Source organism: Branchiostoma floridae, chromosome 14 (genome assembly GCF_000003815.2).
Source record: "Branchiostoma floridae strain S238N-H82 chromosome 14, Bfl_VNyyK, whole genome shotgun sequence".
NCBI classification, from domain to species: Eukaryota; Metazoa; Chordata; class Leptocardii; order Amphioxiformes; family Branchiostomatidae; genus Branchiostoma; species Branchiostoma floridae.
Window position 1 is genome coordinate 16,298,021 of NC_049992.1, and position 19,534 is coordinate 16,317,554.

At 38.5% G+C, this 19,534-nt stretch overlaps 1 protein-coding gene across 2 annotated transcripts in view; it reads left to right on the forward strand.

Moving 5' to 3' along the window:
• Window positions 1-19,534, forward strand: part of LOC118430400 (phosphatidylinositol 4,5-bisphosphate 3-kinase catalytic subunit alpha isoform-like) — a 54,662-nt gene that overhangs the window by 20,467 nt on the left and 14,661 nt on the right. For both annotated transcript variants that reach the window (XM_035841254.1, XM_035841255.1), the window contains exons 9-11: window positions 16,383-16,574; window positions 18,296-18,448; window positions 19,081-19,230. In XM_035841254.1, the coding sequence (XP_035697147.1) occupies window positions 16,383-16,574; window positions 18,296-18,448; window positions 19,081-19,230 (495 nt within the window). The remainder of the gene's footprint in view (window positions 1-16,382; window positions 16,575-18,295; window positions 18,449-19,080; window positions 19,231-19,534) is intronic.

Sequence of the window (19,534 nt, forward strand, 5' to 3'; positions counted from 1 at the left end):
ACTTGAAATTTTGCATGTGTTATATCCAGGGCTTTAGCCAGCTTGAATTTTTTTTCCGTCAGCCAATTTCAATCGTCGCGAAAACCGCGAAAATTGATTAGATCAAACTGAACTGAGACCTTGAAAAACGGGTTTTGATGAGATTATCGTATGCGAAAGGGCGCCGACACACATTGTCAACAATCATAACAATAGTAAAACAAACAGTGTGTGGCTTTTACGGCCATGGACGGCGTCCCCACAGCGTCCTGTAGCTTCCACCAAAGATTTTTGTCCGTCAAGGTTGACGGATTGGTTTGAAAATTTTTCCGTCAGACGCGGAAAAACGGACGCTGGCTAGAGCCCTGGTTATATCTTAACTTGCTGAAAATGTAACAATAATCCTTTATTGTTACCTAGTACATGAAAATGAAGGTATCTGTGTGTTTATTTGTGTTGGTGCATGTCCATTGTTATTCAAGTATTTTGGAGTGACAGGATGTGAAGTAGAAGATGGTGTAACTAGAGACTGCCAGGATGGGAAGGTTGGCTTGGGTCCAAAATTGGTCCTGCAACTTGCCAACTGACAGGAAAAAGCAATTTGGACAGAATTCTATTAGCAAGAAAATTCACTATAATAAAAACAAGGAATTTACAAACATACTGAATATTTCAGAGTTATTAGAGCTCTTATTTCTTGCTTGGTAGCTCTGTTTCATGTACAGAGCATCAGTTTACTACTACAGTGTCTATTTGTAATTGCAGTGAACACAGAAAAATCATTTGTATGATAGTGGAAGATTCAGGCCATGTAACCCAGCAATGCTCCAATCTTGTTAGGGGTGGTCGAACCAGATTTGGCCCCGGAGTGATCCATATGACTGATGAGTCGTCTTTCCCGGAAGGAAATTTACCTTGTTTTCGGAATAACGAGGCTGAAACAAGTGGTCAGACTGAAGATAATGTAACTGTAATTGTGCTTAACTGTGCCATGGGTCATGTCTGATGCTAATGAGGCATGGACCCAATAGTAGATGACATCAGAGGCTCCAGTGTAATGATTTTGTCTTTATGGTTTTGACTGTTTTTGCTAATTGTGGAGACAGAAATCAGCCAACTTTGCTAGTGAATAAAGTTGTCCATGGTTCGTATAACATGAGATTACCATCATTCAGGCCACCCTAATCAGATCTTTTGGTCCTTGTTTTTTCCTACTTCATTTTTTATGATTGTACTTTGTAGAAAAATTCCGGAGATATATCAATGCTAAATTGCCCTTATTTTGGTATCATAAACTATCAAGTTGAAGAAAATCATTTTCATTCTGCTTGCCAACTCAATTAGTTTTGTGTAGAAATCCAGGACCAAGAAAAGAAGTTGGTGTTGCTTATGCTCAATATTGCTCATGCCTGAAAAGCGAAGTACATGTACAAATTACTAGTACAATAACGTGCCAGCTTTTGAGTGTGAAGTATATTGCTCAAGTCAAAATCATACAGTACATATACATGCATGTGTGAGCTGTTTGGTCCCATGCTATGATGCACAGGCTACTTCATGAGTTGTCGGATAACACAGTTATGTTTTAAGCGTGACTGAATATACGTGACACGCTCCACGATACTGAATTGTTGAAGTCCGCCGGAGCCAAGGTGACTCCCGCGCTACATACCAAGGCTTGTCCGGCGTGATATATTGGCAATCGTTGCTCAATTTGCAGGTGTTGGCCCAGTGGAAATAACAGCTCCATCATACCGGCCTGTCTGCATATCATCTTACCCCACCAGCAAACAAATCCTGCCAAATTTCTGATTGACATCATCGATGATATCGTACAAGACAGAGACAGGCCCCTGTCTGGAATTAGTCGTGGGTCACTGCATGTATTACTATTAGCCGTAGATACTGAGAAAAAATCATGTTCCCTCTGATTTGTTACCTCCATGAAAGTAGAGGTTTCATTTTTGGTTTGTCGGTCTTGTGTGTTCAAGTTTGTTCTCACTGGCCCAGGTTCACGTTTGTTCCCACTGGCTGCATTGTAACTGGAAACTGGATGGCCTGTGTTCAAATTCTACATGGCTAAAACTCAAGATATGCCTGATAGTGGAGAATGTGTGACGTTGACATGGTTGTGTTGTGTTTTGTTAAGAAATTTACATAAACTCTTGATATTTCAGGGATTTATCACTCTATGAGATCTTGGATTTCTTTTATGTCTGTATATCAGCCCCTAGGCTTAAAGAAGCTGCAATAACGTGTTTGTCCTTGATTGACTTAAGTTAGGTCGGTCAATGGCATTTGTAACTACTAAGCAGTTAAATTTGTTTTTGAGGAAGGTCATGTAATTTTGTATGAGACTATTATTAGATTGTCTGTTCCTTTTGCCAATTACTCATAGAGGTTTTGGAGTACTTTTGATGGAATCTCTCCCTTTGATGTCATTAACCGAAACTTAGTGCAAGAAATGAATGAATCGTGCGCAGCTAACTACATTACAGATGTCTTTGTGGGGGTATTGTTGAGCGCCTGCTGTGAATTTGAACTTGTGTCACATCCGAATGTCCTTGAATCTGTCTCGGCACTAATGAATCCAGAGCAGTACAGACAGCTTATATTTTGATGACGTAATGAAGGATAAACCCTGATATTAAACTGGAGCCAACTCAAGCATAGGCCATTTACATTAGGCAAATGAATGTCTTTTAGTCTGTAGCAGGGCGGACACAAGGGCTTATCCCGGAATGGAAATTGGCTTGTTGGGACAGACAAAGACTCATCCGAAAAAAATCTGAACTTCATGCCTTTTTCGCTTGAAATGGTAGATTTAGCAACGAAAATCAACAGCATGGGCTCCTAAACAGTAAATGGGACAGTATAGAAAATTGAATCTGGAGACGTCCCTGGTCTTTAGAATCTTTTTTCTTTTTCCAAGTTACCAGTAACATCCTTACGCAAACAAGTTTTTTTGAAAGGAATTTGTTAGGAAGAAGCCATAAATGAATCTGCAGTCGGTTTGGATAAAAATGGTCAGTGCAACCATATTTGGTAGCTCTAATATTTTTTCAACTTATAGAGGATCATACAAAGACATATTTCTTGGCACCCAGCATCTGAAAAGAACTGCACTGTTTATATTTTCTGACTTTTAAAAGCTTTCCATCTGTCTTTGTAGAGAGATAGATTTGGGCACCAATGTTGTATCAAGTATTTTGTAAGTTTGATATCATTTGCTGTAGATAAATATCCACTATGGACAGCAGCTTTAGAAAAGAAGATCTTTACTTCTTCTATAAGACGGGTGCACTTTAAAGCTCTACTTTATCTGTTTGTGCAAATATCAGGGCCTATATTTACAAATCTCTTGACACCCTTGACGTCATGAAGCTTTTGCAAGAGCCTCACATTTACATTAGCAAACGCCCAATTTCTCTGCTTATTTTGTGCCTTGTTGTTGCACTTGTGAAGTGTTTCTGCAAGTTTGAAAGTTGAATTACTGTGTATCTCCAACTTTTTTTTGCACGCTTTGATAAGGCCACAGCAAATAAATTCTTTGGATGACATCCTATGCAGAGTGCAAAAATTATGAGATAGCGCGAAAAAAAACAAGATGGGAAAAAAAAAGATGACTAAATTTTCAAAATAGACACCATAAACATCATCGTAACAAGATTTGAAGTGACAAAACTTGGCATCACAACTAACAAGGCATTCATCCCTGTATTAAAGAAGTGACCTAGAGTAATAAAAGTGATACTAGTGTGTCACACTGGTATCACTTGCCAAGCTGGCAACTACATTCACGGCTTCCATATTGTGGCACTTTTACAAAAAGTTTCACTTCTGCAACTACAGCATCACTTCTACAAGTATGATTATTAGGCCACAACACCACATGTTTGCCTATTTTGGTCTATCTGACCATCCCCGAAGAGGAAAAAAGTTCTTGTTTTTTTTTTCTGAAATCAGGCAAAAATTTATGAGCGCGCTGATGTCATCCATAAAATGTACTTGCTGTGGCCTAATGTTAATTGTGTGGTTCAACCAAGATATGTCGATTAACAAATACTGTTTTGGTATACATTTTTTTTCTTTTTTTTGTCATGTACAATGTAACACTTTTTAGATTAATTGTAGATATCTCAGATACACTGAGGGGTTGTAGGCTTGTAGTTACAATAGAAGTCATCACATTATCTGTTGGATGTTTGCAATTGGTCAACGTTGCATCAAAATTTTGTCTTTTGGAAACATCATTTGGAAACTATGGGATATTATCCTTGTGTATGCAAACACAACTTCATACGTGCTAATACATTCTGAGTACGTGCTGATATTTTGAGCCCTGTACGTATCTATGTGTGTTACATTTGTAGTACTGCTCAGGCAACAATCTAATTAGCCGTAAAGAACAGTGTTCGGCTAATGGCTTTTATGTCCTTCTGTATCTTTCATTTCTTTCATGTCTAGCTATGATTTAGTTGAATGATTTGTCTAAATCTGGGGGAGACAGTAATGCGTGATGTCATTAACCTAGATTTGTAGAAAAATTGGAGCAGTCATGTATGGATCAGTGGGTGAACAGATACTTTACGTTTGGGAAGACTCTGTGATGCTGATGAGATTTACGGGGATCAAAACGTGTAATGTTCGTCTGGGATTAGGCCACACAAATCTCAGTAATGTGGAACACAGCCCTCTCATTTCTTCTGTTGGCAAACTGGAAAAAAAGTCGATGACAATCAATTTTTTGTAGCCAGCAGTTGAAAAATTTTGATGAAAACAATGATTTGCTTCCTTTTTCATGAGTCTCAAATCTGTAAAAGCTATCTTCCCTATATAATTTACATGTGACTTAACCAACAAAATAGGATTGCTGCTTTTTTCACCTTGGTCATGATTTTCCTTGGATATGTCATCATGAGGTATGCTTAAAATCAAAATCACTTCAGCACCATTATAACAATTTCTATCATATAAATATGTTTCATTGGTTGGAAACTGTGGTAGAAATAACAGACTACATGCACAAAGGATAGCACCAGAAGTCGGTATGTCATTCAGCATTAGCAGGCAACAGTACTAAATCTTTAGTAACAGCATAACTTTCTTTTCAGCACTAAGGAGAGATACTATGTATGTCTGAAAGGCTTTGATGAGGATTGGTATCGATGTGCCATCAAGTTTCAAGCACCGTCAGTATCAATGCAAATGCCATTCAGCACCAGGAACAAGTACTAGCTCTGACAGTTTGGATTGACAACTTAATCTTTGTCACGCCAAATCATTCAGCACCAAGGACAGCATTGTAGATAGATTATTTTCAAGAGGAAAGTAAAACTGGGAACTGCTACACCTCTTCCACCAGTAAGGGTATATGATAAATTCATACATACCCAACTTGTGGAAGCTCTTAATCATGTTTTGTTTGAAAAGTTGACAAATATTTGAAAGCTGCATTGAATATCATTCAGCACCAAGGACAGTAAATATATCATTTTCAAGAGGAAAGTAAAACAGGAATGCGCTACAGCTCTCCCAATAGTAAGGATATATGCTAAATTCATACATGCCCTCGTTGTACAAGGTCTTTATCATGTTTTGTTTGAAAAGTTGACAAAAATTTGATAGCGGAGGTAGTGTAACTTTCCTTAGGGATCAATGTGTAGCGTTGAGGTACTTCGTGAGCTGCCACTATAACCTTCCTTGGGGATCTATGCTCAGCCAGTAAAATATTGCTGACAAAGGAGGACATCTAATTAGTCTGTTGTTTTATTTCCTCCTAGATTTTGGAGCCCATATGGCAGTAGCACTACAATGCGCCTCCCACAGGACCTGTCACTGCACTTCGCAAATGTACTGCAGAAATATCCGATCCTGGCAGACGTAATCATTTAAAGACCATAGATTTTTGTCGACAAAGTTTCCGCTGGGTCTTGCTCATTACCTTTTTGTAAATCTACTTGGATTTGTGCTTGATTAATCTGATTTTTATTTCCCTGTGGGGTAATGTAATTGCTGTCTGTGAGTCATACTGTGACGATGGAAAGAAAATGGTTTCTGCAGTTCTCAGTGCTATAAAGGAAATCAAATTTTACTACATTGCTGATCAAAAGATACAATGCTAGTAAAAAAGAAAAGATAAAGATACACATATTTATGCTGCTGGGTACCGAGTTTCTTTTTGCGAGGGTTGTGGCTTCCATTAGATTATTCCGTTGATTTATTATACAGAAAAGCAATGTTATTGGCGGTGACACTTCAATCAGCATGTACGTCACTTCTGAAATATGGGTTTCATTTCGGCTTTTAGTTGAGTCAGGCATATACACTGTCATGGTTGTTCTGAAATATAAAAAAACAACAACTGTGGTATAACCCACCAGAACATTTGCTTAGTCTCCCTGTACTTTTTATTTGTCTTGGATTTAAATCTAACCACTGGGACAGACTTCTGTACTGCGGTACAGGGCAAGGGCGCAATGGAAAGGTGAGACTTGACGGAATTGGAAAATTGTGTTTTTGATGTAAGGTATCCAGATGTGAGTTGCGTCATCTTTCTGGCTTGGAATGCGGCCAGCTCTGGTTTGAGATCAGATGGTGCATTCGACAAGGGAAAGCAGCTTTAAAGTCCCTAATGATTTTTAGGTGGGTCAATAGATATGTCAGAAATTACGTTGTTGTGACATGCCATGGAAATATGGTGTTGTTTTCATCTTTGAATTGTAGAGATACCCTTAAATGTCATAGTCCCTGAAATGTCCTTGCATGGGATTGAGTGAAAGTAGGGAAATACTTAAAGATCATAGTGTCTAAAAGACTATTAAGAAGCATAGACAATGACCTTAAAAAGTCTAAGTTTTGTGAAAAAATACTTTTAAGAAAGGATCTACAATTCTGGACTCACCATGTTACTTTTTCAGTGGTAGGTTTGAGCAAAGGGAGTCTCTTTTTGTATAGAGCAGCTTGCAGATGGATGGTAGGCACCCAGCTTGAAAAGTTGTGGGTTTCCTAAATGACCCGTCAGCTTGGAGGGTGGTCTTGGAACAGCCACTTTAGGCGGCTTGGAAAGAAATCAGAGAGTCACGGAATATTGGCGAAATCCAGGTGTAAGGACTATGATAAGCCGTCTGTCCCCTGAGAATGCTTCCTCCAACATGTCATGGTTTTACAAACATTTACTGGGAAATGTGTACATCATACATGGTCAATAGAAGGCCTCCCTCAAGTACTTTAGCTTAACTACCGATAACTCAGTTTACATTATAGCTTTTGAATTCCGACATGGTCCCAATGGTCTTGGCATTCCTGGCCGACACAAACTGTACAACGTAAATGTTACAGAACTGGTGTATTAGGGTAACAGAGTGGTTTACTCATATAAAAATTGAATGTCAAGAGATGTGAGGACTGCTCGCTTAATGGTTTATTAAAAGTGCAAAAACTGGTGTTTCAAGAAGCGACAATAGACGAAGCTCAAATAAACAGTAATTTCTGGATTAACTTTCATTAGTCTGGTTTTTAGATACCAGTAGATAGGGAACATGGCATGTAGGTATTTTTGCATACATTCTGAACATGTATGGAAGACATGTATGTAGAACATTATTGAGAGGCAAGGATTTCAAAAGTATTTTCTTTACATACATGTACACAATAATTAACTTTACATGTGAAAAGATCATTAGCATGTGCATAAGGACAATCATTTGATAGAGAAATGTAACAGACCAAATTAATTACACTTTCATGACAAAACAAAATGTACAACATTGTGTGGTACATTTTTATCTAATACAGAATATGTTACTGTTACATGTAAAACACGGTTTTTCACCACTTACAAACTGTCCTCTCAGTAAAGTACTGTTGTATCTAACACAATTTACAGATGGGTTTGCTGTTACACAGATGTTAGTACAGGTACATATTTTCGTCCCTGGGTAAAACTTAGCCTGGTTAAATCACGCATATAGCAGTCCCCCAACATCCGTGTAGTGGTGAGGGGCCAGGTATACATGTACATGTAGCCCAGGACAGTGTACATGTATGTAGGTTGTGTTATACAGACTATGGAGGACAACATGTAAATCTACAGAGAAGGGTCTTCTTACCACATATTCACTCCCCAGTTGACATCGTACCAAACTTATGAGACAGGCACGTATGGTTATTAACAAACGTATAATGTAGAATGCGGCGTGAAAATTCAAGGAATATAGCTCATGTAGGTACATTGTACCAAGTATGCCATGCTAGGAACAAAGCAGTTACAGGAATGAAACAAGTACCGATATTCCAAACTCAACAAATTTGACTTTGCTACGGTAATATCTTCTGGAAGCCTTAGTTTCCATGTAAACAGTTTGTAATGTTCCTTACAATGCAATATTCCTTGTTTCAAGATTTTTGCACCTAAAATTCCTGTAGCTGGTTGTACCTGCTTTGTGTGGAGGCAGTACGTATACGTAGGATATGAAATTCACAAAAATTACTTGAAAATTTAGGCATTAAGTCAGATTAACAACCATCAAGTTGTTTTGGGCTTCAAACTTTGCCACACACATCTTTGTAAGTTGAAAGGTTGGCTAAGGACTAGAATATTTAGTTAACTTTAAGGCTATATCATAGTCTGGCGTATCTAGGACTATTAGGCACTTTGTACACATAGCAACTTCTATCTGGGTTATGAAAAGACAGTCATCGGCACTTGAATCCTAATTTTCTTATAGTAGTTTTTTTTCCAAACTGAAGAAATTTCTTTTGTTTTTCTTTTAGGTTTTCTTCTCATGTACATTTGTAGAATGATGTTGTTGTATCTAACCATTTGTAAAATAATAGTATAAATAAATACATATCACCACAATGATGTTGGCTACTGCTGCAAATATTGACAACAGAATGTTCACAGTGTTCCAGAATGTTGTCTTGTCTTCCTCTGCTTCTGATAAGACAATGTGCCCGTCAGGTTTGTTTTCGTTACGACTTCTTTGTGCTGCCTCGATGTCTGGATCCATGGTGTGGATTTCTCTTGCACGGCGTTGTAAAGTCCTTTTCAGGTGCCGATGTGCTTTAAAAATGCTCTAACCTGTAGAGTTTAGAGACAATTCCCAGGAATTTGCCTCCTTTAAAATTGATACCTCTGCAGAATAGGTCAACCGTGTATTTTCATGGAAACAGAATAATTTCCTACAGTCAAAAAAATGGAAATAAAGAAAGTATTCAAATGCTGGAAATGCAGAGTTGACTGTCCAGGTAGAAGTTTGCCCGTTGATTGTTGAAGAAGCAGTTTTGCAAATTCGGGAATAATCGAAGACAATTGGCTAGCTGTCTTTTTCGCTCCAAACTGATATTGCGCAGCAAAATCCTCAAAAGTTGAAGTTGTAGGAAAGCGATCCTGAAAAGGATGTTGCAGGGACAGAATCTCAGAGCTTCGCTGCCACCCAAGTAAGGCCGGAGACGTCTTTACTGGTTCCTTAGATAATTTCCTGGAGACACAGCCAAACTTGCTGTACCATGTTGTCCACAGCTGTTATCCACAGGGCTCTACTGTTCGCTCTAACTTATGGTGGTCCTCTTAAGCTTACATCTCTGAAAGAAATGCAAGGACAGAATTTATGATCAGCCTATGGGTAAAACATGTACTGAGGTTATAAAATTTACAATTTGGGTACTTACGACTACCAAAATTTCAACTGAAGCATACTAGACAAAAAATATCCTGAGGAAAGGATTTTTTAATCTTGGGTACAAGATTTGTTAGTTTATGTAACAACCCATGTAATTGCTTAGAACAACATCAATACGATAAGCCAGAGGCACTTAAATACATGTACGAGCAATGTCTGGTTGATCAAAACAGCCTGAGCTCTTTTATTGGCAGATTTTGTTTTACAAACCTGAGAATGTTTCCGAGTGTTTTGGCCATACAACGATGGTAAGAAAGTCAACCAGTACAGTACAGTCTAATGACAAGACAGTCAACCATTTCTTTAACATAATGTTACATGTTATGATTTGATATTGAGTATGACGAGCATGGCACAAATCTTTTATTAGCACAAGTCTGATAGGTGTTGTACAAATCTTTATACAAATTTTGAAAATCGTTATGACATGATAGATCAAATCATAAGCAAACACGGAAGAGATAAAATACGGTCAATGACCAGGGAATCGATACAATTTGCCTGGAGAACTAAACCATATAACTAGAGGCCAATAGTTGCACATTATCTGATAAAAGAAATATTGTTTGATGCCAATGGTGGCACCAATATTCCTAGGGACCTCACTATAATCCCTAAAGATTACTACAGGCTATAGAAGTAATAATGTGTATGTCAAATTGTCATGGTAGACAATTTTTTAGATACATATCAAAGCTTATTGTTCCGTTCGTCATTTTAAAGCTCAGTATAAGCAATTTTGCACGTGCAGGAGATTTGAGACATGGCTTTACAGATGCTTACATGTGTAAACATGCAGTAGCATTACATCCTTAGGCCACACCAATTTAATTTCTTGGTTCACGGATTCGCTCGCTCCTATTTTTTGGAAAAGAAAATAAAAATAAAAATTACCACTCAGCAAATTTTCACCATTAATGAAACAATTCACCAAGTTTCTGGTATAGCAAATTGGCCTTTATATTATAAGCTCCTTAAAGTGTGGGTACAGGTGCTGTTACTGTACAGTAATAGTGTTTCTGTACTTTTTTCAACCTGAAAACTTTTTATCCTATATGTTTTGGATTGGCCTTTACCTTTACCCCAGCCATTTTACAATTTTATTTTTATTTTTATTTCGCTCTCTCGCCCCATATTTTTTATGAAAAAATCCGTGAACCAAGAAATTAAATTGGTGTGGCCTTATTGACACAAAATATTCCGCTCTTGTTGAAACTTGAGATAACTTTCTAGCATTTTGTCTATTCTATTCAAGCATATTAACTTTGTTTGACACAAAGTTCCACAGCTTCTCCACAGCCATATCTCTTGTCTTGATAAATGTTTTCGACTGATAATCATTATCACACAGACTGTTACAAGGTCTAGCAAAATTATTTACACTAACCTTTTAAATTTGTTAGTAATACGCAATTTCATTCAAGTGTCTAAAAGGTCCTGGAAAATGTAGAGCACACAGGCTCGAAGCAAATGAATCGTCTGATGTAGTTTTCAAGAGTTTTTGTGTAATTTGTTTTCATATAGACCAATGAGGAGAAAATATTTCAGTACCTGCAAATTGCATACTTGCATGGAAGATTTACATGTACATGGTAATGTTTTGATACCTTTAGTGATATGTACAGTTTGTATTGAAATGTTGAATACTGAAGTATGTACTAATGCATTCTGTTGTTACTCATTACATTGCACTAGATTTCAAACATAATGAAGTGTGACAAACTCTTATCAAAGATATATGGCAAAAAGGGAAATTAAATAAGGCTGCCATTTGAAATGTTTCAGCAGCAAACATTGCTGGATATACATGATGTATCATTCCTGACATAAGTTCTAGTTCTCTGAGAGCAAAATCCAACGGACATTCATTTTGAATTTATTTCTAGCTATCACGCTTTACAACTTCCAATAACTATTTTCCCACAATGTACATGTGTGGTGTGGTGACCTCACTCTTGGTTATGACGAAAATTTACTCGCCAAGCGCAACACGAGCCGACTACCGACCTAGCACAACCTTGGCTTTGACGGGAGTTGTAAATCATGCCGTCGGATAACAAGCTTGTAGTACACCGCCATATATCCATGACCTAATACATCCGCTACAGATGTATGCTGATTATTGTAGGCCGTGCCGCAGGATGATGATGACTCCGTCACTACATTCAGATATACTTTATACATTACACAGTGTTATTTATGTACATGTCGGGGTGTGTACATGTACATACGTATAATGTTAATATGCCTCATTTTCCAACAGCATTGTGGTGAAGGAGAAAGAAGTACATGTATAGTTCATTTTTTCATTCCATTTGCACATGTCAGCACAATCATTGAATCCCCGTTCTTCATATCAAATATCAAATTAGACTTGAAACTGAGCTTACTGAAAGAAAATAGCACAAACAGTTAATAATTGTATCAGCTCTCCTGGAAAGATCTGTGAGAAACCCTTAACTTTGCTTTTCAGTAAGATTTACTTGATCGATAGGTTTGGGGAAAAGAGAGAGAGCTATATTTTATAATGTGGAAATGATGCATGGAAAATAAATAACAAGATGTATAGAATTACTGGAATTACCTCACCTCAGTTCTTGGACCATCCTCTGTGATTCCACCTTGAGCAATGTAAAAGCACCGTCCGACCGCCGCTTACATCTGAAGATCAAGTGACCACTTGGAAGGCATTAAGTCTTGTTTTTCCCCCCGGGAAGAAAGCAGGATTAAGAGTCCATTTGAGGCTTGCCCCCGATGTCTTGAAGGTGGCAGATACAAATCCTCTCACACTCGGGAAGGAGTTTACACCTTTCCGCAGGGTCTAGAGTGGCGTCGGTAGGATAGAGTTTCCGCGTACATGTGAGTGTGCCTGAGTGTCAGGCGTGAGCTGCGAGATGTACAGTACTACCAAGCCTGTGGGCCAATCCAAGGGCACCTCCTGTTTCTCATCACAATAGTCTCCACGTATGGTCCTCTGACCTCATCTGGGAGAAATAGACCTCTTCTGTCGGAGAAATAATGATATCTCAAAAAGATTTTGTAATTAATTTGAAATTTTTCCAGTGTCAGATATGACATTGTACATTGTACCTCATCTATCAGAGAAATGACAAATCTCAAATGAATTTCTGCAGATTTGACATTTTGCCAGTGTCAGTTATAGCTAGGTACATTGTTTATGTATAATTCAAAATTGTGTTATTTTTGTCTGCAACTATTACAATAAAAACTATTGTGAGTAATTGCAAAAAAAACAGTTGTAAAACTAATACCTGCTAAAAATCAGCTGCTACTCTATAATTGCTGAAGAATAGTTTGGTTAAGATAATCAGCTTATTTTCCATGCCATTACTTTATAGTTTTTGGAAGATGAAAGAAAGCACCCTGCTACTGTTTTGGTCACTGGAACAAACCTCTTAATAGGGGAACAAATACAAACAGTGATAATCCATTTCTAGCCCTTTCAAGTGTGATTAGAGTCAATTAAAATAACTTGTGCTTGTGGTCTTCTTGTTTTTTGTAGCCATTAGTTGGCAATTTGCATTATTGTTATGTTGTAGGCATGCAAGAAGAATTACACAGCCACCAACCATTGACGTACATTTGGCTGACACGATGGCGATTACACTGTGTTTGCCAGTTTTATTTGATTTGAATAGAGACATGATTTATCTAGAGGGAGTGATTTGGGATGACGTAGATTGAGATTAGAAGCTACACGTGTGTGCAATGTGCAACATGCTTTCAGAGGCTCGTTCATCTAATGTTTTTATATTGCATGCAAATGTACTTGGACTCGAGCAAAGTAAAAGAAAATTAATGTAGCTATTTCTTGTAGATAAATCTCTGGTAATGAAAAGTGTTAGACAAATATGTTAGTGGTCTATGTATTAGGTGAATGTATGTCGGTGAGGTACAGTAATATGTAGGAAATGATTGTATTGGAAGTAATGATATACTAATGTCATTGGTCATGGCATTACATGTAATTGAAAACTTGTAACCTTTAAGGAGTATGATCATTACAACTTTCTAGAGACAGACAAATCTCTGAAGTAGAACAAAATGAAATACAGTTCTTCGCCTGTCCTTCGCCTCTACTTACATTTTGTAAGTTCATCTATTCTCCATCAGGTAATGATCTACAACATCGATTCACGGTGAGTGAAACGTCATCCGGCCCGCGTGTTATAGTGTACATATCCGGGCACAATGCTCCAACCGGTGCCACTTTACGGCGTCATGTAACACCCTCTTGGGGTAACACGGAAGTGGAATAATTTTCCATGTCCTGTCAGGATAATGGTCCAGGGAGACCTCCCCAGCCAGGGTGGGCCATCTATCACAAGGTGGTGGATGGGGGGATATTCTATACATCGGGTTACATTATTGGGCCCGCGTCCCCCGATACTCCACCCAACAGGTGGATCAGCGGAGATCTGTTCTGATTACCGAGAAGACAAATTGGATGGGACCGCTAGTGCGGTCGTAGTCGGGCCGACGTGAGCTACGCAATCTCGGGACGGGAGCCGCGCGGCGCACTATCTATATTTACCGCCCCTACGGAATAAGCTTTGGTCAGAAATAACCAAAAGAAAGGCAGAGCTTTTTTGAGCCACTCTTGAAGGATAAGAGCAAGATGAATGGTGATGGTAGTGCCCTGCGATGTTTTTTGGAAAAAGATAAGAATAGAAGGACCCTGGAGCGCGCATCAAGTAAAGTACTGTCATGATTCAGAGACACTGGGTGATGTTATGGTTCAGATGCAGTTTCTCCTACAGTGAACCGAAATACAAAACTGTAGAAAAAAGATTTCCAGATACAGTTTGATCATGCATAGGGTCTGAATAAACATGTTTTGGGCTATGATTCTGCTAGAAACATATAAAGGTGTCTAATATAATGTTTTCTAATATGTTTCTCTAATGTTTCATCTTCAATTCTGTTTTCATTAATGACAGTCATTGTGTATTCATTTACTTTCGCAGTGCTTTTTGTGGCAGTAGAAGGAAATGTTTTTTAATCCACAGTTGGAAAAAAATTAGTACAGTAGCCATTCAATTTCAAGGCAGACATATTCACTGTATCAGAAATTTGTAGCTGAGGGGTGACTGTAAAAAAAAACGTGAAAGTAACATTACTGCAAAAGCCACAAGATTTACAGCATGCTGTTTAAGTGTGAAGTACTCATTATTACAAATTTGCATCTAAACCTAGTTTCATCGGCTCAAGTGGGATTGACACAACACAGCTGAGAAATATTACATCCCTGACATGGTCGGATGAAAAAACAGTGACAGTTTTATTTTGTACAAATGTTCAGACTTACGGTAGCGCTCCTGGTATCAATTAATTGGTAAGTGGTAGACCCTGGTTCAAAGCCTGGGAAGGGCATCTCGGTTGGGGCTGCACCTGTCCTTTGGATGGGATATAAATGGAGGTCCTGTGTTCGATGCAGCTTTTTAAATAGGAAGTGCTTTCAACCCTCCCTGTAAAAATATACCTTGCTACTGAAACAGCAAGGAACCTTGGTGACCTAATGGGCCACTAGGCACTACATGGTGAACAACAATGTGTAATGCACCCGTTAATACAATGTACTACATTTGTACATATGTGCGTGCAAAATTCTCCTCAGCCAGTTACACTAGCATCTTCCTGTCTGCTCAATGATTTGTCTACTGAGAAACAGTATAATTAAAATGGCCTAGGGCAGGCTCTAGTAATCTTGTTCATCCGTCAATGTAATTATAGAATGTGTTGTTTCGTTTCTTCAAGATCACTTCCAAATCTGGGGAATAAAAGACATCTTTCTCTCATTAATCTATTTTAATTACGTGTGATATTGAGTTTCCAGTAATCTCCTGATTGGTGATTAGCTCTTGTGGTTAGTGGTTGTGTGGCATGTTTTACGGCTGAATGTTCTTGCCTGGGGTAATTCTGTGTAATCATGTTTTTGTATTATTAGTTCCTGGGTTTATGTGATGAGTATCTTGTCAGTATCGATTCCTAGAGGAACAAAGCTGTGTGTAGTTTGCTTCAGAGGTTTCTGGTTGGGGAAAACAATTTTTATGGGTTTTTCTGAATATCTTTTGTAAAATTGATTTTCTTAGTGGAGTGAAATAGAATGTACAGTTTCAACTCAAACTTATATGATATCAGACATTAAATTAGATTAGATTAAGGAGAGATTTTTATGATTATGATAGTGTTTAAAAACTATATGACATACATGTATCCTAAAAACACCCTACATATAAGGTGTACAGTATCACTTTAATCTGGTTTTGGAGTTCAAGAGAAATCCTGTATGGAGAGAGTTTGTGTGTGTTATTCTAGTACAAATGTTAAGTTTTCAGTTAACTCACTCACTCTCACTATCCGGCTTAGCGTCCGTTGTTCCCTGTTGACTTAGTTTGATTTTATTTTTCATTGCATATTGTTGATGTTTGTGTGAAGTCAACACAATTCAGTGCCCTAGGGCACGTCACTAATGGATTTTCAAATAAAGTCTCAGTGGAACATTGTACAAATGTACATTGCTAGTTGATTATCAATAAAATTGAATTGGATTTTCTCTCATCTACTTGTTACAACTGACATTTCATATAAACTTAAGCTCACTTACAACAAATTCTTATCGTTAAGGGAAAAGGCTGTGATAACTATTCTCCAAGAGATGAATTTTGAATTAAATCCTCTCCTTTTTCCTCTCAGATCTATGTAAGATCAGGAGTGTACCATGGAGGAGAGCCGCTCTGTACGCCCGTGAACACAAACCGCGTCCAGTGTTCCAACCCGCTGTGGACCGAGTGGCTGGAGTACGAGATCATGATCCCGGACATCCCGCGGTCGGCGCGACTCTGCCTGTCCATCTGCTCCGTCAACAGGAAGAAAGGGAAGAAGGAGGTAAATATGTGCTGTGGAGAAGTTGAAACTAGTAGTGCAATGTGTCCAACTCCTATCAAGGTTGGACAAGTCCAGTACTAGTCCGATTGTCTCAGGCAAGTGAAAGTTAGCCTGGTATCCAGCCGTATTATAGCTCCCAAGTCTCTTTTGTCCTTTCCGCTAATAGTATTTGTAGCTTGGTATTCGGCCATATTATAGCAAATACTTGCAGAGAGGACAGAAGAGACTCGGGAGGATAATACGGCTGGATACCAGGCTAAGTGAAAGCGCCGATTAGGCAAGTGCATGTTCTACCAGGCAGGTAAAATTTGTCCAAAAAGAATAATTGCTGTAAGTGAAGATTTGGGGCAAGTGAGAAGTTGGTTCAGGCAAGTGAATTTTTTTATGTAGCTGCCTGTTAGGACAATTGTCATAAAAACCCTGTCCAACCCTGCCCATAACCTGTCTCATTCATATACATGTGCTTAAATAATGAAGAGAGAGAAGGCACTGTATGTGCCATTTTTTTAGTCTTTGGTAATGCAAGACGAACACTCTACCTAGTAGGCCATTGCATTTCTCTAAGATGTGTTAAATGACCCTATGACTTTTCTTCTTCCTGCTACTATACATGTATAGAGTACATTTCATGTGTTTTGGGTATATAGTAGCCTATACATTGTAGCATATTAGAGAGAGATAGTTTTACATCTCTTAAACATCTAGACTGTGCGAGAATATGAAATAGGATTTCGTTATCAGTTTGAAATAGTTTTCCTGATAGTATGTATATGATGATGATGCATATTGTATACTTACTCAGGATGTTTCAGACAGCCGAACTCAGCTACATGTACAAAATCATAGGTGTAGCCTCGCACAGAAAATGATTCCAGAAGTTTCACCACTTGGACGTCACATTTTGTATGATTCACAGTTTACATGTACTACCATGGAACTTCATGTTTTGTCATAATAGAAAGTCTGTTGGACTTACAATATGCATGGAAACAGTCGTTTTCCATGTCTCACAACACCAATGGTTCTCTATGTCTCTGTCTTTCTGTGTCTGTCGCGGCCTCAACAGGAACAAAAGGGAAAGAAAATCATTGAGGTATGACACGAGCATGCGACATGTACATGTAGCTGTGATGTGTTGTGCCATGGGCCACCATTGCACCACTAGAGTAGACATGTAGCCAGTACCGTTGTGTAGGACCACAGAGTGGTCAGTTGTTGTTACTTACTGTAGAGTGTGGAGCCAAGGGTTCCCAAGTATCCATGGCAAATCTGTATCGAAAAGTAACATCGATTTTTATGATTCCACCAGGGCCATAATATCGCCACATCAAAAAACCTTTAACAGTATATACTTCAGAGTTACTTATGCTGCACTGGTACAGCTCCATAAAGCTTTAAATTTATGTATTTTTTATATGTGGTGGCATTATGGCTTTCAGTGGAATCATGAGAGTTGATGTTTGTCTGTGTCGGGAAACTTTATTTGTCACCCAAATAACTCTATTTTTGTGTACATCTTTGTTGCCAGATACATCATGATTATGTACATGTTACAACTTTCAAACAGTTCTGGGTATTTCTATACTTAGTCTATAAATGTCATTGGTGTTGCCTCTGAGGCTCCGTGTTGTATCATCATCATTGTATACTGTGTGTGTACCTGTGTTCATCTCTTGGGGTTTATGAAAAATATATCAACATAACTTTCTGTACCCCTGTAGGACCACTGCTGTCTTGCCTGGGGGAACATCAACCTGTTTGACTACCAGGGTAACCTGCAGAACGGCAAGTACCAGCTCAACATGTGGTCCGTACCCCACGGCATGGATGACCTGCTGAATCCTATTGGCTCCACCGGGTCAAATCCCAGCAAGGTATGTCCGAGCTGACCAATCAGGATAGGGGTCACATCACGTATTGATGATCTGTAAAGCTCTGTAGCATTTATTCACTGGGGGTTAAATAGATGCACTTAACAAGTCAATTAGGATATAGGGGCAGAAGGTATCGCATGGTTTACTACTGGATTTGCCTGACTTAAGAATTACTTGAACTAGTCCTTTTATAAACCATCTTGCTTTATTATTTCATCCTCCATTCTTATTCAAACAGACAAATTTCTTTTCTTGAGGTCTCATAGCACCACCTTTTTTCTTCACTGCGATCAAGATCAAGAATACTTAGTCCAGCATTCTGTCCCATTCATATAAATCCCGTGTTGCTGGAGAAAAGAAAGAAACAAGGTCCTTGTACATAGTATTAAAAGGTAAAGACAGCAAAGACATCATACTATGATTAACACCACTTTAAAAGATATTGTGCTTGAGCCTTGAGAGACCTTTATTGCAGCATGGCACAATGTATGCACATTTTTCAATGCGAGTTACATAGGAGATTTTTCTTTAGACCTACTTTTTTCAGGGTAGTGGCCACTGGATATACATCACCTCACGGAATTACACGTATGTTGGTTAACCTCTTTCTCTATAAACTTTTCTGTTTGAAGGATACACCTTGTCTGGACCTGGAGTTTGACAGATTTGCCCATGTGGTGAAGTACCCAGACGATCAGCAGATTGAGGAGTATGCAAAGTGGATCGCTAACGTCAACTCCGAGGGAAACATTCTCCGAGGGACCACCAGCTCAGCAAGTAACGTAAGTCTGCATTCAAGGGGAAAATATCTGTGTCTAACAGACGACAGTATAATTCCGGACGAACACTTTAATTCCGGAAAACCTTAATAATTTCAAAATTGATTGACCAGATGAATTAACAGTTAGTTGTAGGTATGATATATCAAAGGATAATGAATATGTAGGTTGCAATAAGATGTTTCCACAAAGAAAGGTTGCAGAGTTCTGGCTCAGGGTTCCAGAATTCTGCAGACCTTTCTGTTATCTGACAGTGTGTAGCCTGTATAAGTTACTATAAATGCTTGGCAGGCACATGGCATGGCAG